The 21,713-nt window shown below is 43.2% G+C and overlaps 1 protein-coding gene across 2 annotated transcripts in view; it reads left to right on the top strand.

The window, feature by feature from the left end:
- Positions 1–19,215, top strand: part of LOC144084547 (E3 ubiquitin-protein ligase Midline-1-like) — a 34,793-nt gene extending 15,578 nt beyond the window's left edge. For both annotated transcript variants that reach the window (XM_077613097.1, XM_077613090.1), the window contains exons 2-10: positions 852–1,606; positions 7,473–7,568; positions 10,545–10,652; positions 12,549–12,697; positions 12,953–13,080; positions 14,039–14,182; positions 15,688–15,849; positions 15,982–16,189; positions 17,951–19,215. In XM_077613097.1, coding sequence (XP_077469223.1) covers positions 920–1,606; positions 7,473–7,568; positions 10,545–10,652; positions 12,549–12,697; positions 12,953–13,080; positions 14,039–14,182; positions 15,688–15,849; positions 15,982–16,189; positions 17,951–18,299 — 2,031 coding nt within the window. In that variant the 5' untranslated portion in view covers positions 852–919 and the 3' untranslated portion in view covers positions 18,300–19,215. The remainder of the gene's footprint in view (positions 1–851; positions 1,607–7,472; positions 7,569–10,544; positions 10,653–12,548; positions 12,698–12,952; positions 13,081–14,038; positions 14,183–15,687; positions 15,850–15,981; positions 16,190–17,950) is intronic.
- Positions 19,216–21,713: the final 2,498 nt, after the last annotated feature.

Below are 21,713 nucleotides of genomic sequence, written 5' to 3'. Positions count from 1 at the left end.
GAATTGTCAAAGTTATATTTTATGGGGTTTTATTTATTGAGAATAATTTGGATTAATTTGATTAGCTAGCACAAGGGTGTCAGACTCGGGTTGGTTCGCGGGCTGCTTTAACGGCAACTCGGTTTCATGTGGGCCCGACCATTTTAGATATAATATTTAAAATTTTTTTAATAAATGGATTAAAAGAACTGGATTAAAAGCCCTGAATATTCAGTTTTTTATAGATCTAAAACAATGTTTATTTTAGCTTTTTTTAAATATATTTTTAGATTTTACAAAATGATTTTTGAACTAAAAACACAGAAAAAAATGGATTAAAAAATTACAATTATTGATTTAAAAGGGGGAACATCAGGAAATTTAATAAATAAAAAAATAAATCTATACTCTTCATTTTAATTTGATCCTAAAACAGAAAGTCGGCACTCATGATTTATTTTCCCGGGCCATACAAAATGATGCGGCGGGCTAGATTTGGCCCCCGGGCCGCCACTTTGACAGGTGAGCTAGCACATTAGACTAGACAAAATAGTTTAACAAGGCATAAGTAGACGTCAAATTTATCAGTCATGTAGGCCACAAAAATGACATTTGGTAGACAAATATGCTTTAAATAGCTCAACATGTTCCTGACTACTAGTCATCATTATATTTCTGAAATACTATTTATCATTTTTATTGATTTTATGAACCGTTTTATCCTCACGAGTGTCACGAGAGCGGGGTGCTGGAGCTGATCCCAGCTAACAATTGCCAGTAGGGCGGGGAGACGTCACCCTTTCCATCGGTCGCTCTTTGAGTTGTTTCCGTTTGGACTTCTATTGACCCGCTGATATATTTGTGTCCGGCAGATATTTGAGCGGTCCCCCTGGATCTTCGCGTGGTTGCGCCTCACCCCGCCCGCTTTCCCCTGAACAGGATGGACACTCTGGAGTCAGAGTTGACCTGCCCGATCTGCTTGGAGCTCTTTGAGGACCCGCTGCTGCTCCCCTGCGCCCACAGCCTATGTTTCGGCTGCGCCCACCGCATCCTGGTCTCGCACTGCGCCACCAACGAACCGGTCCAAAGTATCAGCGCTTTCCAGTGCCCCACGTGCAGATATGTCATCTCCCTGAGCCCCGAGCGTGGACTGGAAGGACTGAAGAGAAACGTGACCTTGCAGAACATCATCGACCGAGTCCAGCAGGCCTCCTCTTCGGGCGGGCCCAACTCGCCCGGGGACGAAGACGGCGAGTGCTCGGCCCTGGTGCCCGTCAGCGTTGCCATGTCGGACCCGGGAACCCCGCCGGAGCCGGTCCAGTGTCAATTCTGCGAGCAGGAACCGCCGGAGGTGGCGGTCAAGACGTGCGTGACGTGCGAGGTGTCGTACTGCGAGGAGTGCCTGAGGGCCACGCACCCCAACAAGAAGCCGTTTACCGGACATCGACTGATCGAGCCGATGCAGGGCTCGCAGCTGCGAGGCCTGCAGTGCTTCGAGCACGAGGAGGAGAAGGTCAACATGTACTGCGTGACTGATGAGCAGCTCATATGCTCTCTCTGCAAACTGGTGGGACGGCACCGAGACCACCAAGTGGCGGCGTTGGGCGAGCGCTTCGAAAAACTCAGGGTGAGCTTTTTCCATTGGATTTTTTAATTTCCACCGAGGCGGGCGGTTAGTGGTTAGCAGTGGTGGGCCGTCAGGGCCTTCAAGGTCTTCTCTGCTGGCCTAAGAAATATCTGAATCATATATGATATTTTGTCCATCAATACTTATTAAATAATTCCAAATTGTCTGTTAGCTTCCTTTCATTGCTTTTCCCTCTGGTTGCACTGCTTCCAGATGTGTGTCTTCATATTGAAGCATTTAACCAATCACATTTCAGCCATTATTTGTTGCCAAGGTCAGAAATCTGCCTCAAGGCCTTCACAATCAGTTCTGCAGGCTCTGCTGCATTAAACAAGCGTCGATAAGACTGTTGCTTTGACCAATCAGATTTCGAGTTGGCAACACCACAATGCATTGTCGCAGGCGTAGGGATACGTCATCGCTTTCACCAACTATGATTGGCTAGTGATTAGCCATAGCTACCAAACTGTATCTGGAGCGAACTGCACACGCAAATATATTGTTGTGTTGATTTAAAGCCATTTTTAAGACGGACTATGCCAGGACAGGCTCGACTTTCAATATTAGCTTCGATGGTGATAGTGATCTGATATCTAAAAAGCTCCAGTATTTGTGTTTAATCAATAAATGCTGTTTTCGGCTGGATTTTACCCCATTTTCGGGCAGTGTTTGCTGGTACGCCATTGACGTTCATGGCTGTCTTTTCCCGGGAAAATCACCCCCCTGGCCTGGTTGTAATGTCTGAAAAGCTCCAGTATTTGTATTTAATCATTAAATGCTGCTAGGAAGTGGATTTTACCCGTTGAAGGCGCTACGAAAAAATGCACGGACCGCCATTGGTGGTCAGTGCGTCACAGTTCTAAGGTCCTGGGTTCGAATCCAGGTCAGCCTACATGTGTGGAGTTTGCATGTTCCCCCTAGGCCTTTCTTGGGTTTCCTACGGGTACTCCGGTTTCTTTCCAAATTCCAAAAAACATGCATGGTAAAATCTACATCGCCCCCTTTCACTCCAATTGATGGCGAGAAACGTCCAATCCAATTTGACTGGCTCGCCTGGCCTATTCTAGTCGGCACGCACATCCTCCTCCCCTGACCCACTTTTAATTTCCTATTCCGACTCGAGATACAATGAAGTCATCGCACTCCCATTACCACTTTCAAGTAAATCATACCTCCTCTAATTACATGGTACACAGTCGATTGGTCGCCGATCTTTTGGTCGCCGGTCTTTTGGTCGCCCAGAAGGTTATTGATAATTACCATTTAAATCGTTGCTCAAATTCCCTAAATACAAACTGCGAATTACTATTTAGTCATACTTAATGCCCTAGTAATTATTAGACTAAAGAAAAGCTCCAAATTTCCCGGACTTTTATTGTTTTTTGTTAGAGAACTTGTTAAGACCCTGACTGACGTAACTTCTTAAAGGGACAACGCATGTACATACAAACTCTTCTACACTCACACGTCGGCTCAGTGAAACTGCTCATGGCCATTGTTGGCTTTTATTGATGCGTAGACCGTGTTGTTTTACCTTGTTTTGTTGCCTGTCTTTTGGTCGTCGGTCTTTTGGTCGCCCGTTGTCGCGATCGGGGCGACCAAAAGACAGCGACCAAAAGACCGGTGACCAATCAACCGCACACAAATGACATTATCAGTTTTATCTATGCAGAGGCGAACTGTTAGCAAAAATATTTTTACTGCACAATTTCAATCGTTATGGATCTGGGTGCATCTTGATAATTGATTTTTGAAGACTACAAAGATGTAATCATTTAATTAGTGTGAATAAATGGTGGGACACTGGGACTTTATCAAGTGCGCCACACTGGTTGGACTTTACAATACAAGAAGACATCATCTGAAGGTCAAAATATTAAAGTGCCATTCATCACAGCAAAGATTTGCCCCCCGGACTACACTCTGGATTGATTGCCAATTATTCAATTGCTACACGCCACCTTATAACATATTTTTGGGCACTAACATTGAAGCTGAAAATGACACTTTCTGCATCCTCCCATCCATTCACGTGAAAAGAAATCAGTCACCGCTACTGTCCATAAAAGTCCCTTCACATTCACGCAACACAACACTTTTTTTTTGCCCGTCATGAGCTTGGTGAACTTGACTGAAAACGTCCAAAAGGGCTTTTAGATGTCAGCTTTTATAATTAAAACTTCAAAATGTCCTCGCACTCAGGTTTCCTCCGTTCCATTTCGGACTCTGACAAGTTAAGGGGGAGAAAAATGTGACCCATTTCACGGCTTTTACTTTTGCTCTGATGTGCTGTGAATTTGAGATATCGGAACGTCTCTCTCGCCCTCACTTTCGCTCTTTCACCCTTTACTTAACGTGCACACACGCCAACAGAATGAGAAAAAAAAGATATAACTACGATACTTTCCTCTTTCAGTGAAAGGCTGATAAGAGTCATAGGGGTTATTGTGGGAATCCTTTTTCAGAGATAAAATTACCTAGAGGCACTTGTGAAAAACAAAAACAAAAAACAGAACTGGAATGATGGGTGGAAAAGGGAAAGCATCTAGGAAAAAAATGCATGTTGACTTTAGTCATCAACTGCAATGGTCAATAGGAAGTACAATTTAGCATTATAATGTTCACGTATGGCCAAATTTTGAGGTTCTTGTGATCCCGATCACAGGATTTTCTGTTAAAACTAATAACCTCATAAAAATTCAGTGCTGCCTAAAGTCAAAAATCATATTCCGTCCTACATTTTCAGATTTTTTGACTATTTTTCTTAGTGGTATTTACCAGCGACGCGTACAAAAATGAAGCTCAATATCTCATTTTCTAATGATTTTTAAATAATTTCCCTTTTTCCTATTTGATGGAAAAATACTGGCGGCCCTGCGGCTTCAGTGGTTAGCACGTCAGCCTCACAGCTCTGGGGTTCTGGGTTCAAATCCAGGTCAGTCCAGAGTTTGCACGTTCTCCCTGTGCCTGCGTGGGTTTTGTCCGGGTACTCTGGTTTCCTTCCAAATTCCCCCAAAAAACATGCATGATAGGCTGATTGGACACTCTAAATTGCCCCTAGGTTTGAGTGTGAATGGTTGTCCGTCTCCTTGTACCCTGTGGTACTCGGACGTTTGGTCGCCCGGACGTTTGGTCGCCCGGACGTTTGGTCGCCCGGACGTTTGGTCGCCCGGACGTTTGGTCGCCCGGACGTTTGGTCGCCCGGACGTTTGGTCGCCCGGACGTTTGGTCGCCCGGACGTTTGGTCGCCCGGACGTTTGGTCGCCCGGACGTTTGGTCGCCCGGACGTTTGGTCGCCCGGACGTTTGGTCGCCCGGACGTTTGGTCGCCCGGACGTTTGGTCGCCCGGACGTTTGGTCGCCCGGACGTTTGGTCGCCCGGACGTTTGGTCGCCCGGACGTTTGGTCGCCCGGACGTTTGGTCGCCCGGACGTTTGGTCGCCCGGACGTTTGGTCGCCCGGACGTTTGGTCGCCCGGACGTTTGGTCGCCCGGACGTTTGGTCGCCCGGACGTTTGGTCGCCCGGACGTTTGGTCGCCCGGACGTTTGGTCGCCCGGACGTTTGGTCGCCCGGACGTTTGGTCGCCCGGACGTTTGGTCGCCCGGACGTTTGGTCGCCCGGACGTTTGGTCGCCCGGACGTTTGGTCGCCCGGACGTTTGGTCGCCCGGACGTTTGGTCGCCCGGACGTTTGGTCGCCCGGACGTTTGGTCGCCCGGACGTTTGGTCGCCCGGACGTTTGGTCGCCCGGACGTTTGGTCGCCCGGACGTTTGGTCGCCCGGACGTTTGGTCGCCCGGACGTTTGGTCGCCCGGACGTTTGGTCGCCCGGACGTTTGGTCGCCCGGACGTTTGGTCGCCCGGACGTTTGGTCGCCCGGACGTTTGGTCGCCCGGACGTTTGGTCGCCCGGACGTTTGGTCGCCCGGACGTTTGGTCGCCCGGACGTTTGGTCGCCCGGACGTTTGGTCGCCCGGACGTTTGGTCGCCCGGACGTTTGGTCGCCCGGACGTTTGGTCGCCCGGACGTTTGGTCGCCCGGACGTTTGGTCGCCCGGACGTTTGGTCGCCCGGACGTTTGGTCGCCCGGACGTTTGGTCGCCCGGACGTTTGGTCGCCCGGACGTTTGGTCGCCCGGACGTTTGGTCGCCCGGACGTTTGGTCGCCCGGACGTTTGGTCGCCCGGACGTTTGGTCGCCCGGACGTTTGGTCGCCCGGACGTTTGGTCGCCCGGACGTTTGGTCGCCCGGACGTTTGGTCGCCCGGACGTTTGGTCGCCCGGACGTTTGGTCGCCCGGACGTTTGGTCGCCCGGACGTTTGGTCGCCCGGACGTTTGGTCGCCCGGACGTTTGGTCGCCCGGACGTTTGGTCGCCCGGACGTTTGGTCGCCCGGACGTTTGGTCGCCCGGACGTTTGGTCGCCCGGACGTTTGGTCGCCCGGACGTTTGGTCGCCCGGACGTTTGGTCGCCCGGACGTTTGGTCGCCCGGACGTTTGGTCGCCCGGACGTTTGGTCGCCCGGACGTTTGGTCGCCCGGACGTTTGGTCGCCCGGACGTTTGGTCGCCCGGACGTTTGGTCGCCCGGACGTTTGGTCGCCCGGACGTTTGGTCGCCCGGACGTTTGGTCGCCCGGACGTTTGGTCGCCCGGACGTTTGGTCGCCCGGACGTTTGGTCGCCCGGACGTTTGGTCGCCCGGACGTTTGGTCGCCCGGACGTTTGGTCGCCCGGACGTTTGGTCGCCCGGACGTTTGGTCGCCCGGACGTTTGGTCGCCCGGACGTTTGGTCGCCCGGACGTTTGGTCGCCCGGACGTTTGGTCGCCCGGACGTTTGGTCGCCCGGACGTTTGGTCGCCCGGACGTTTGGTCGCCCGGACGTTTGGTCGCCCGGACGTTTGGTCGCCCGGACGTTTGGTCGCCCGGACGTTTGGTCGCCCGGACGTTTGGTCGCCCGGACGTTTGGTCGCCCGGACGTTTGGTCGCCCGGACGTTTGGTCGCCCGGACGTTTGGTCGCCCGGACGTTTGGTCGCCCGGACGTTTGGTCGCCCGGACGTTTGGTCGCCCGGACGTTTGGTCGCCCGGACGTTTGGTCGCCCGAACGTTTGGTCGCCGGACGTTTGACAACATGACAGAGAGTTTACTGTTGAAACCAGCTCTCAAAATTATATTCACCCGGGCGACCAAACGTCCGGCAACCAAACGTCCGGCGACCAAAAGTCCGGCGACCAAACGTCCGGCGACCAAACGTCCGGTCACGGTACCCTGCGATTGGCTGTTCAAAAAAAGGAATAAATGTCTTCGGGTCACTAAAATGCCATGCGCACAGTTGTAGCTATTTGAAAGAAAAATGTACAGACGTGACGTCAAATCAGCTTAAACGTGACCAATTTAGCGAAAGGACACAATTTATGATGACCACTAGTATGGCGATAATCTGAGAAAAGAATCGGGTGGGTAAAGTGGAGGAGGCCGGCGCTGACGTGCCGTCACCTGTTTGCCGCTTCGTTAGCCGCGAGCGCTGCGTGCTCTCGTAGGAGGGCAAAAAAGCTTTTGATGCCTAATTTACCGCTTGGCCGGGTTTGCGCGTGGCTCGCTGCTCAGTGGAGCGACTGTCCCATTCCAGCGTTATTGCGTCTGAGGCTTGGACGGGACGGGATGAGAAGGCAGTGCAGGGACGAGGGTTATTCTGCTCGCGCAGAGGTATGAAAATGCACAAAATGAGGCCTTTTTTACATGGGACGAAGGGCTTTAAAAATGTATTTCCAAGATTTTGCTTTTGTTTTGGGAGAAAGCGCTCGAAACTTACTTAGCGGGGGAAACCGTTGCCCGGATTGTTTGTAATTTATCCCGACTCCATTCTGTTTTCTTCAGCAAGCCTTGGATTCCAACTTGAGCAATCTGATCAGGAGGAATAGCGAGCTGGAGTCGCTAATGGGGAAACTGATTCAGACTTGTCAACATGTGGAGGTGAGTGGTCGCCTAAGGCTTATTACATCACTTCAATTTACATACTAGTCCAGGGGTCAGGAACCTGTTTGACAGACAGAGCCCCCCCTCCAAATTTAAAAGTAAAAATAACTGAAAAATTACTTTTTTTTGGTCATTTCAACAAAAAGTCTCAGAATTATTCTAACAACAATGTTACGCTGTTGCTAATCAATGAGATATGCATGCAAAAAATAGGATTATAGCGGTGCTATGGGTACATTTTAGCTAAATTAAGGTTAGCTGAGAACCAAAGGTACTAGTCCATAGGTACTAGTTAGGGTGACGTCACCCTAACAAATGTTTTTACCTTAACCAGATTGTAACTTTAATATATTACCAATTAAAAGTCTCAAACTGGATAAAGCGGTCAACAATCTGTATTCCGTTGTGACAGTTTTAATGTCCCTTTAACGCCTCTGGATTAGTAGTATTATATTTGTGTATCTGATATGAAAATGTCTACATAACATAATATAGTGACTCATTCATGCATTACAATAAACACACACAACACTTAATGTCTATATAACATAATATGGTGACTCATTCATGCATTACAAAATACACGCACACAACACTTATACAAGTATGGCTGCTCTACTTTGACTGTTCACTGACACTCATAAAAAAAATAATAATAAAAAAAGCAACGCCTCCGGGTTCAAACTGCAGCTGCGTCTTTTTGGGGCTAATGGAGAACGGCATCTTTGCCTGGCGTGCTCTTTAAAACTGCAAGACTTATCGACTTACTGTGTTTCATCAAGATTACCAATGCGTGTGTGTGTGTTTTGCTAGATGTGATGAAGCATGAAAAATAAGCAAAAGAAAAAAAAAACAGTTATGAATAAATGATGCGCCAAACAAGTGGTGGAAGACACTTGTCCTACTTGGCTGTCCCCTTCAACTGCCCCTGTTCACAAACTCTATAGTCTGAAAATAGCTTAAAGAGAGTCCATCTGAATAATGTTGTCTTCGGCTTTGATGTGGGTTGGAAATGACATGCCGGGTCATACAGAAAATTCAGTGCACAGACAGTCCCTCCAGCGTCGTTCGGATTTCTTATTGGCTTTATTGCAAAGCTCGATTCGTCTACAGTGCAAATGGGTGGAACCGGCGCCATGTTTTTTCCAGTGTTTAAAACAGGGGTGTTGAACTTAGTTTGGGTCGCAGGCAATGTTCCCTCTAAGATGCACGCGTGCGCGATTGCGCACTACTTTCGTTTTCTCTGCGTACAGCAATCATATGGAGCGCACAAAATAAAATCTAACCATTTTTTTCCCATGATGGCGCCGTTCACGCGGCAGCAGCTCTGTCCACTCTTATGTTTTTCGTGTTTTACAGCCCTTCTATCTTCTTTTAATTACATTTTAATATTTCTTAATACATTCCTTTTTACTTTACTGTGCAAATAGAAGAACACGCGGTAAAATCGGGTGAGAACTGTCTAAATCTGCTGTGTGTGTGGTTGTGTGCGTGCGTGCGTGTCTAGTATGTGTAATCGTTTGTCTTCAACCTACACAATGGACTATAAATGGAAATTGGCCCTTGGCTACAATCTTACATATATACATCCTTTAACATGAATATGTTCGTTAATATGTGCTATCCCTTATTAAATAAATCAAAGCAAAATCATGGAAAAATATTGCATATAAATGGAAACTTGACTATCTAAAGTGACACGTTCAGCAGAAAAGTCATTTGAACGCGAATGAGAAGTGAGAAGGACAGATGTGTAAAATAAGGTAAAATTTAAGTCGGATTTGTGCATATTCTAACCCTAATCGATGCACACTCAGACCCATACCTAGGGGCAATCTTAGAGTGTCCAATCAGCCTACAATGCATCTTTTTGGGATGTGGGAGGAAAACGGAGTACTCAGAGAAAACCCACGCAGGCCCAGGGAGAAAATGCAAATTCAACACAGGTGGACCGACCTGGATTTGAACCCAGGACCCCAGAGCTGTGAAGCCGACGCGCGAACCACTCATCCGCCGGGCCGCCCATTCATAGATATTAATCATTACATTTTATTATTACTAAATCATTTATGTGTAGTAGACATGTACCTGCTAATGGCAGGTGTGATACTGGTGTGTGCTCATAACAAGATAACTTAAATGCCGCCATCGATGGCGTGAGACGTCCAATCCGTTTGGAGTGGGAGGGGCCAATGAACGAACGTTATCTCACTGGTAAACTAGAAATCTGAGTTGTTCGAACGCGAAACTCAAATCTAATCAGCAAATAATAATAATTATAATGGAAAAAATAAAAGGCTCATCTCATTTTCGGAACCGCTTTATCCTTACTAGGGTTGCGTGGGGCGCTGGAGCCTATCCCAGCTGATTTCCGGCCAGAGGTTGGGGACACCCTGAATTGGTGGCCCGCCAATCGCAGGGCACAAGGAGACAAACAACCTAGGGGCAATTTAGTGTGGCCAATCAGCCTACAATGCATGTGTTTGGAATGTGGGAGGAAACCGGAGTACCCGGGGAAAACCCACACAGGCCCGGGGATTATATGCAAACACCACACAGATGGACCGACCTGGATTTGAACCCAGGTCCCCCTCTGTGAGGCTGACGCGCAAACTACATTCAATTCAATTAAATTCAATATGTTATACACATTTGTTTCTGTGTTACAATTTTTATTGCAGATTTAGACAGGCAGTTTACCATCTTAAAATGCTTAATTTTTAAAAAATGTATTGATCACCCTTTTAATGATAAATCTACGCCAAATGACAACAAGAAAGACATGGCATCTAGCAGTTGAATGGACAATAAGTGCTAGTAAAGTACGTATCTCAAAAATAGCATTGTCAAAGGTTTTGAAGGGGCGAATGAACGAACGTGATTTGAAAGGTTTACTCCGTGGGATAGCTCCCCCTCTCCCCTAGAGGTCAAAGAAACACTTGCAAGTATCTGACACTTTGGATTCCCTCGCAGGTGAATGCATCCCGGCAGGAGGGCAAACTCTTGGATGAGTGTGACACTCTCATCGACATCATCCAGCAGAGGAGACAGATCATTGGCAACAAAATAAAGGAAGGGAAGGTGAGGAAATTTGGCGGTGGAAATACGTATTGATCACAAAAAGACCTTTTTTGGCTCAAATTCCGTACTCTTCTCACCTCATTCTTTTACCGACAGCATTTATTTATGGGATGGCAGCGAGTACTCCAAAGTAGGTTCTGCAGAGTAGAGTGATTATGCGTGTACTACTGTAAACTTTTTATGAAGCATACAATGGTACTTATATAACTTATAGCATTATTTTAACAGGTAAAGTAACATATTTTGGACCATTCTTATTCTTTAAATAATCTAAACTAGAGCGGTTAAAGTACCAGATTTTAACGGAGATTACGACGTAGACGCCAAATTGTTGACAAAATGTCCTTTGACCTAAATTCAGCCCGACCTCAATCTGTCTCTTTAAATCTCTTTCTGTAGAAGCAGAGGATGGAAATTGTGTTTATTTATAGGCTATTCATTTATACCCAAAATTAATGGTGGAGAAAAAACTTGCTTATAATGTAGACTGTACGAAGATAGAAAACTTCAAAATTAATTTGGTTTTTGGTTAATCATGGTATGAAATTTTCTTTAGCAAAGCTAGTTGATGTATAACACAGCCCTAGTCAATAATATTATTTCTACTACTACAGCTCCATCTATTGGATGTATGACACAATTTCCAACCACTACCATGACGACGACAACGACTACAACTATAACTACTACGACGACTATGACTACGACGATTACAACTACTGTTAGTACTATGACGACGACAACAATGAAAACTATGACGACTACAACTACTACTACTACTATGACGACTACGACGACTACGACGACTACGACGACTACGACGACTACGACGACTACGACGACTACGACGACTACGACGACTACGACGACGACAACTACTACTACAACGACGACAACTACTACGACGACGATGACAACTACGACGACGATGACAACTACTAGTACTACGAAAACTATACAACTACTACAACGACTATAAAGACTACAACTACTACTACGACTACGACAACTACTACTACTACGACTATAAAGACTACTACGACGACGACAACTACTAGTGCTATGAAAACTATGACGACTACTACTACAACGACTATAACGACTACAACTAATACTACGACGACGACTATGACGACTACAACTACTACTACTACTACTACTACGACGACTACAACTACTACTACTACTACCACTACTACTACGACGACTATGACGACTACGACTACTACTACTACGACGACTACAACGACTACAAGTACTACTACTATTACGACTACGACTATTACGACGACTATGACTACAACGACTACAATTACTACTACTACTATGACGACTACGACTACTACGACGACAACAACTACTACTACTATGAAAACTATGACGACTACAACTATTACTATGAAAACTATGACGACTACAACTACTACGACGACTATGACGACTACAACTACTACTACTACGACGACTACGACTACCACGACTACAACTACTAGTACTATGATGACCACAACTACGATGATTACTTCTAATACTACTACTAAGGCTCCATCTAGTGGATGTATAACACAACTCCTAACCAATACTATTATTACTACTACAACTCCACCTAGTGGACGGATAAAACAACAAACTACTACTACTATTACCACCACTACCACTACCACGTCGTATAATTTTCTATATGATACACATTTTCAGATCGACCATTCATTGAGGATGTGCCTTTTAGTGACAAAAATATGTTACACTATCTTAACGTTTTTATTTAATCGACTTTATCCGCCAGTGCTAGGATTCAGTAGGCGTTTCCCAACCGCATGTCAACATAACTCCTGGCGCTTGCTAGGGTTGATGTAAGTATATTTAGCACGTGTCCTCTGTATTTCCACTCTTCAGGCGCAAAGGCTACGAAAGCTGGCCCAGCAGATCTCCAACTGCCAGCAGTGCATCGAGAGGTCCTCTGTGGTAATCACACAAGCTGACCAGACGCTAAAAGAGAGCGACCATGCCCGCTTTCTGCAGACAGCCAAAGGCATCAACGAGAGGTCAGGCAGCCCACGCATGAGCGAAAAGTACCAGTAAACAGGGTTAATTCTAAGAACTGAGATGGTTACAACGCGAGACAAGAAGAGTCGCCGTGAAAACTGGGTGTCGACATGATCTACCATTAAACCTACTTTTATCCCACTCGTACGCTTAACCTTCACGAAAGCCGTTCAATCGATTTCGCCAAGCGTGAACGCACGGCGAGGAGAAAAAAAAAATGGAATATATTTGAAAAATGTTTGTTTCTGTCCAAGGGTTTCCATGGCAACCGCCTCAACCCAAGTTCTTCTTCCTGAGATTCACCTGACTGACACGTTCGACAACTTTGCTCTGGATTTTACTCGAGAGAAGAAACTGCTGGAAAATCTGGATTACCTCACTGGTAAACTGCAAATCTTATTGGTTCAAATTAGAAACGCAAATGTAACCAGAAAATAATAATAGTAATAAAAAAGTAGAGAAATGTATTTTCTGTACACATTGAACGTTGATTCGCTCATAGATTGAAATTCATTTAGCTCAGAAAATTGAAGGTAGCATTTGCTAATTAGTTCTTAACATTCATATCTGTGTCACAATTTCAATTGCAGCCTTAGACAAGCAGTTTATACCTTAAATCATATGTGTCAAAGTGGTGGCCCGGGGGCCAAATCTAGCCCGCCGCATCATTTTGTGTGGCCCGGGAAAGTAAATCATAAGTGCCGTTTTCTGTTTTAGGATCAAATTAAAATGAAGAGTATAGATGTGTATTAAATTTCCTGATTTTCCCCCTTTTAAATCAATAATTGTAATTTTTTAATCATTTTTTTCTGTGTTTTTAGTTCAAAAATCACTTTTTACATCTAAAAATATATATAAAAAAGCTAAAATAAACATTTTTTTAGATCTATAAAAAAACTGAAAATTCAGGGCTTTTAATCCAGTCCTTTTAATCCATTTATAAAAAAAAAATCTAAATATTATATCTAAAATGATCCGGCTCACGTGAAATCAAGTTGACGTTAAAGCGGCCCGCGAACACCCTTGCCTTAAATTATCATAATTCTGAGCTACAGTTTAAAAAAATTCCACTATTCCAGTTGACTACAAGAAAATGTCTTAGTGTTGCACCAATACCATTATTTAGCTCCCAATACTAATTTTGTTATACCGACCTAATGCCGATATTGTACTGTTATGTTTTTTGTTTAAAAAAAAGACTGGTCAATGAATGCTTACTCATGTAATATTAGCCACTCCATTGTCAGCCACTGGGTAGTACGACTGTAAAGTTATTCAATTCAGGCCTTTCAAATGGTCCCAAATCCAACAAAAACTAATTTCCACCATCTCTTTTATAGCGCCATCTGCTCCGTGCATCAGAGAAGAACTGTGCACAGCGTCGTACGACACCATATCGGTACATTGGACGTCTGACGACGAATTCACCATCGTGTCGTACGAGTTGCAGTACGCCATCTTCACGGGACAGTCTAACATTGCCAGTAAGTGCCTGTGAGAAGAAAAAAAAAGGCAGTGGCTTCGTAGCCGGTAACCGGTCAAATAGTCCCAGGGGCTATTTAGCCGGTAACCGGCCAAATAGCCTATATGGCCCCATATGGCTATTTAGCTGGTGTGACAGTATTGCTTATTTATTTATATAGTAAACCCTTACCCTCCTTTCATATTTTCACAACTTTTATCAAATAACAGTACACTATCTCAGCATTATATTAATATTGCTCTGATTTGTCTTTGAGTCATCAAAACACAGGGATACTACTTTAATGTAGACTATAGGCAAAGTCAATCCATTATGAGAATTGAAATTTGGCTACATTTCTCCCATTTCTAAAGCAATACTCACACTAATTGGCAGTTATTGTTTATTTTATAAGTGGCAATAACACATCAAATTTCAATAAGATTGGTTGAATGGTTTAGAAAATCCCCTATTCACTCAATGTTAAATAATAGTCATTAAATCCCTATTCAACTAATGTTAAGTTCTATCAATTGCATGCTAATTGGGTGAACAGGAATTTTTTTAACTGTCCAGCTGATCTTAATCAAATTTGGTGGGAAGTTTACCACTTATAAAATAAATAATAACTGCCAAATATTGTGAGTATTTGTTAAGAATTATTGAAATTATTGCTAAATTTCAATTCCCAAAATGGGTTGACTTTGCCTATAGCTGTTTCTACTCGTGTGCGGTCTTTTGGTCGCGGTCTTTTAGTCGCGGTCTTATGGTCGCGGTCCTTTGGTCGCGGTCTTTTGGTCGCGGTCTTTTGGTCGCGGTCTTTTGGTCGCGGTCTTTTGGTCGCCGGTCTTTTGGTCGCGGTCTTTTGGTCGCGGTCTTTTGGTCGCGGTCTTTTGGTCGCGGTCTTTTGGTCGCGGTCTTTTGGTCGCTGGTCTTTTGGTCGCGGTCTTTTGGTCACCCCGACCGCGACAACGGGCGACCCAAAGACCGGCGACCAAAAGACCGGCGACAAAACAAGGTAAAACAACACGGTCTACGCATCAATAAAAGCCAACAATGGCCATGAGCAGTTTCACTGAGCCGAAGTGTGAGTGTATAAGAGTTTGTATGTACATGCGTTGTCCCTTTAAGAATTTACGTCAGCCAGGGTCTTAACAAGTTCTCCAACAAAAAACAATAAAAGTCTGGGAAATTTGGAGCTTTTCTTTAGCCTAATAATTACTAGAGCATTAAGTATGACTAAATAGTCATTCGCAGTTTGTATTTAGGGAATTTGAGCAACGATTTAAATGGTAATTATCACTTACCTTTCGGGCGACCAAAAGATCGGCAACCAAAAGACCGGCGACCAATCGACCGTGTAACCATTTCTACTCACACTGTAAAACAGAATTCTTACCGGCTAAATAGGGGCCATATAGGCTATTTGACCGGTTACCAGCTACGGAGCCACTGCCAAAAAACCTCCTCCTGCGCAGCAAAGTGAAAAAAATCGACTAATTTAGTCATCAAAATCCTCCCTCTCAGGTCTGTGCAATTCACTGGACAGTTGGATGATTGTGCCCAACATCAAACAGAACCACTACACTGTGCACGGCCTGCAGAGTGGCACAAAGTATATCTTTGTTGTCAAGGCGATTAACCAAGCGGGGAGTCGAAGCAGCGAACCGGGGACTCTCAAGACCAACAGTAAGTTGCCGACTAAGAAAAACTCGCAAGTCAATCGATACTCCGACCTAAATAAAAAAAAGGTTTGCTCTCAAAGTGGTCACGCTTCAGTATATGTAGTTATACCTTCCATTTTCATCCATTTCCTGCCAGGCCAGCCTTTCAAGCTGGACCCCAAATCTGCACACAAAAAGCTGAAAATTTCCCACGACAACCTGACGGTGGAGCGTGACGAGAGCACTTCGAAAAAAGGCCACAGCCAGGACCGCTTCTCCAGTCAGAGCAGCTACGGTGTGGTGGGCAACGTTTACATCGACAGTGGGCGCCACTATTGGGAGGCCATGATAGGAGGGAGTACATGGTGAGTTTTGTTTCTTTTTTACACTGGCATAATCAGACCATTTGCCATGACAATCTGTACCCAACAAATGCGACTTACTAACTGGTTCTGTCACAGGCGTTCTACTACTTTTAATTCATTCATTCATTTTCCGAACCGCTTATGCCTCACAAGGGGGTGCTGGAGCCAATCCCAGTATTGTATGGGCAGCAGGCAGGGAACACCCTGCATCGTTTGTCAGCAAATTGCAGGAAACACAGATTGATTTATGAGTTATTATTTATTGATTTTTTTAATTTATGAGTTATTGTTATAATTTATTGATTTTTTTATGAGTTATTGTTAGAATTTTTTTTTTAATGAGTTATTGTTGTAATGACCATTCACTGACTACTTATTTATTGACGATTGATTTATGAGTTGTGATTATTTATTGAAATTTTATTTACTACTTATTGTTATAATTTATTGATTTTATTTATGAGTTATTGTTATAATTTATTGATTTTTTATGAGTTATTGTTAGAATTTATAGATTTTTTTATTTTTGAGTTATTGTTTTAATGACCATTCACTGACTACTTATTTATTGACGATTGATTTATGAGTTGTTATTATTTATTGATATTTTTTATTTACGAGTTATTGTTATAATTAATGGATTTTTTAAATTAGGAGTTATTGTTAGAATTTATTATTTTTTCATTTTTGAGTTACTGATGTAATTTATTGACTATTTATTTGTGGGTTTGTTTGTTGTTGTTATTGTGCACATCGTGGTGAGGCTTTAAATCTCATGATGCTGCTATAATAACAATAAAAGCATTCAATTCAAATCAATTAAATTCAATTCAATTCAATACTCACGGTCATTTTAGAGGGGTGTCCAACGCCGGTCCTAGGGGGGCAATATCCAGTCTGTTTTCCATATCTCCCCCCTCAACCACACCTGAATCAAATGATCAACTCATCAGAAATATTCTTATCTTTGCTTATTTCTTGCTTTGTATCCATTTTGAGCAATTTTTCCTCTTACTCTTGGCTACCATAAACGGGTTAATATGCACAGGCGAGCACAAACAATTTAGATTCAATCACCAGTGCCAACGATTGATCCACAGGTGTACAAATGTGCAAATGGGGAATTCTGTTGAGGCAATGTACTCGTGCGCCCTCTAGCGGACCGCCGACGTTAGAGGAGACAAAGTTAAAAGCAGAACATTGAATTGAATGCTTTTATTGTCATTATACAAGTATAATGAGATGCAAAGCTTTCACCACGCAGAGCACAAATAACAACAACGAACAGACAAATAAATAATCAGTAAATAGTGATTAAACAATATGGCTAGATATCCTATGTGCCCAAAAATAACCATGCATTGCTAACTTTTCCATGTATTTTCAAACAGCAAAAAAATAAATAACTCAATATCCTGGTTTATAGACATGCTAAGCCATTTTTTTGGGAAACAAAACATTTGTGAATGCCTAAAAATTAAACAAGATTAGAACATTTATCTTACGTTACGATACCTTTGGTGGTGTCCTCCAAATTGCCTCAAAATGCCTGGAAAGGAGGACTCATTTACAGTTCAGATTTGGATCACACTTGAAATTTACATGAATTGGGACACACTTTGGCGCAGTGTTATGATGTAACCGGGCTCCAAATACAGGCCGCAAACTCTCAATTACCATAAAACGCATTCTATTATGCAGGAAACTTCCCAGTTTGTTTGAAACTGTTTCAATCACCCCCCCAAAATCTTTTTCTCGCAGGTACGCCGTGGGTATCGCGTACAAGTCTGCGCCGAAACACGAGTGGATTGGCAAGAACTCGGCCTCGTGGGTGCTCTGTCGCTGCAACAACTCCTGGGTGGTCCGCCACAATAGCAAGGAGCTGGCCATCGAGCCTTCGCCACATCTGCGCAGGGTGGGCATCCTTCTGGACTACGACGCCGGCTGCCTGACCTTCTACGACGCGGTGGGCTCGCAACACTTGCACACCTTCCACGTCTCCTTCGCACAACCCGTGTGCCCCGTGTTCAACGTGTGGAACAAATGTCTGACCATCCTCTCCGGCCTCCCGATTCCAGACCACCTGGAGGGACACGAGTCTCAAGATTAAGCAGGACCACCCAACACTTGTCCCGTATTTGAAACTTCCCGTCCCTGTCTGGGTTTTCGTAGCATATCTATGGAAGTTAGTCTGTGCCATGAATCACTTCTCCTTGGTGATACCTGAATTTTTGCTACTGCATTTTTGTTACTGCATTTTTGTAGTAACTGATGGTGGATGAGTGGTTAGCATGTTAGCCTCACAGTTCTGGGATTGAGGGTTCAATCCCAGATTCAGATCTAATCAAGTTTGTTTATTGTTCTACCTGGGTTTTCTCTTGGTACTCTGGTTTCCTCTCACATCCCAGAAACATGCATGCTAGGCTAATTGTATGCTAAATTGTCCTATAAATAACGACTTTTTTTGACTGAACTCTCACGATTGATTTTTTTTAATATAAGGGTTTTTTTCCTCTTAATTTTTATCACTCCATTTTGACACCAAAAAGAATAAACAAAGTTAGAATTCCAGAGCTAAAAAAATTCCTCTCACATCCCAGAAACATGCATGCTAGGCTAATTGTATGCTAAATTGTCCTATAAATAACAATTTTTTTTGGACTGAGCTCTCACGATTGATTTTTTTTTTATATAAGGGTTTTTTTCCTCTTAATTTTCCTCACTCCATTTTGACACCAAAAAGAATAAACAAAGTTAGAATTCCAGAGCTAAAAAAAAATTCACTGTTTATAAAGTCCAATTCTAATTCCGATGGCACAGATTTACTTCCATAAACATCTCCACAAAAGTCAACGTTGAAGTACTGTACTCGTGTTTTAAGTTGTTTTTTTGACTCAATAATAATCCTAACCTGGATCAACTACAAACATTCACAATAAATGACAAGTATTAAACATTACCACATAAAGTTATAGCAGTTTGCACATGTGAAAAGGGAAATTGCAATTCATTTCATACTAACATATATATATATATATATATATATATATATATATATATATATATATATATATATATATATATATATATATATATATATATATATATATATTTTAATTTGACAACGTGTTAATCACGTTGAAAGGACCAAATTAGGTGTTTCATCTGTCCAGATTACTTTTGAATTTCTTAAATCAGCAACAAGGAAAAACACACTAAATATGCGATTCACTAGTTTTATTTATCATAATAAGCTCCCATGTTGGTATAATGAAATGCTCATTATTTTCTTTTTTTCTTTTGCTAACCTATCTTTTATTGAGGACTTTTTTTTAAATATATTGCACACACACATGACCATTAAATACATTTCTATACATAACCTGTATTTTCCGTCATGGTTTACAATTGTGTTGATAGTTGAAAAATAAAGTTTACTTCCTCTTACAAATTTGTTTTTAACATGACCACTATTATTTTTATGACTATTAAAAATTCCTTAATTTCCAGTGTAAATAGCACCATTTGGTTGTGTGTATATTTTCTAGTCAAAACAGATTGGACGTCTATCCACGTCAATGGCAGCTAATGAAATGAACGCTCTGCTCGTACCCCGATGTGTTCTTCCTGCATGAACAAATCGTAGGGAAATTAAAGGGTGTCATCTCACTTTTTTCAAAAATAAATTTTAATATGTACAACAGGGGTGCCAGACTCGGGTTGGTTCGCGGGCCGCTTTAACGTCAACTCGATTTCATGTGGGCCGGACCATTTTAGATATAATATTTAGATTTTTTTTTTAATAAATGGATTAAAATAACTGGATTAAAAGCCCTGAATATTCAGTTTTTTATAGATGTAAAACAATGTTTATTTTAGCTTTTTTAAAATATATTTTAAGATTTTACAAAATGATTTTTGAACTAAAAACACAAAAAAATTGATTAAAAAAATACAATTATTGATTTAAAAGGGGGAAAATCAGGAAATTTTATATAAATCTATACTCTTCATTTTAATTTGATCCTAAAACAGAAAGTCGGCATTCATGATTTACCGGGCCACACGAAAATGCGGCGGGCCAGATTTGGCCCCCGGGCCACCACTTTGACACATGTTTCTCACTAAAGAGAATTTAAAATATAGAAAAAAAAGAAAAAAAGACTACCTTCAGTGAATATAACTTAGTACTTTAAATTTGATCCTAAAACAGAAAGTCGGCACTCATGATTCCCGGGCCACACAAAATGATGCGGCGGGCCAGATTTGGCCCCCGGGCCGCCACTTTGACACGTGTGATGTAAAATATGAAATCATGCCTTATTTTTCTCCAGTAAAGAAAAGTTCAGTTTTTTTTCTCACTAAACAGAATTTAAAATGTAGAAAAAAAGAAAAAAAGACTACCTTGAGTGAATATAACTTAGTAATTTAAAATGATTGTTGGTAATTCTGACCAACTTTAAATTACTAAAAACGGACGAAAATGAACCAATTTTCCAAAAAGTCATGGGCCGACTTTGTGTTTGACTTTGTTCTCACGCGGTGCACGCAATGACACGCAGCTGCACAAGTTTTTATTAGCATTTTTTAAAAAACGGGCCCGATGGAGCTCACAGCATTCTACAGCTTGCGTGTTTGACTTTAAGGGGACCTTGAGTGGGAGTTGAGGGCCATGATGCTGTCACCAGCTTGATTCCCCCTATTCCTGTGGATATTGAATGTTGAACCATTGACCTTTATCTACAAGACCACTTGGTTGTCCTCAAGGCAAACATTGACCCACAGTTTATGGACATAAAAACGCCCAGCAGATGGCACTGGAAATTCAGGCCAAATATGCTGCATCCCTCTTCCAAACCCTTAGAGATGGAGTAGGGGTGCTCTAACTTTTTTTTCTCAAAGATCTACTTTTCAAGGAGCCAAATTTGCACGCGCTTCAAGTCCCATATAAAAGTCTGCTGGGATAGGCTCCAGCACCCCCCGCGACCCTAATCGGGATAAAGTGGTTCAGAAAATGAGATGAGAAACCAATATTTTCCCAAATTTTGTAGGACCGTTATTGCTCATCTCACCATATCACGTCCCTTTTACACCCTAAAACCGAGCCCCCTTATAGGCCGGGGCCTGGATGTGGCATCACCCCCAGACCCCCCCTAATATCCGCCCCTGGAGTCCATTCAGAATACTTTTCCGAAGCTTGTAATTTCATTACTTGGCTTTTGACAAGGAATTCAATCTCGAAATTTATGTCGTTAAAGCGTTTTAGTGTTTGTCTTGGGGACTGAATCGAATGAGGAAAAAAATAAGTTTGCAATTCTGCCCACAACAGCAATGCGGTGACAACTAAATGGATCCCGCCGGTAGGCTACTAAAAGCAACAGCGGGGTTGGCGGCTTTGTTAACCCGCAATTAGACTTCTTGTAGTTGTGTTAATTGAAGGTTAGATGCAGGTATTTCTTTGTTGTCGCTTGATTATTCCCTCAACGGCGTCACCATTTCCAGGCTTTGTTTTTAACACGGCAGG

This window comes from Stigmatopora argus, chromosome 1, assembly GCF_051989625.1.
Source record: "Stigmatopora argus isolate UIUO_Sarg chromosome 1, RoL_Sarg_1.0, whole genome shotgun sequence".
In the NCBI taxonomy this organism is placed as follows: Eukaryota; Metazoa; Chordata; class Actinopteri; order Syngnathiformes; family Syngnathidae; genus Stigmatopora; species Stigmatopora argus.
This window is presented reverse-complemented; position numbering and strand designations above follow the sequence as displayed.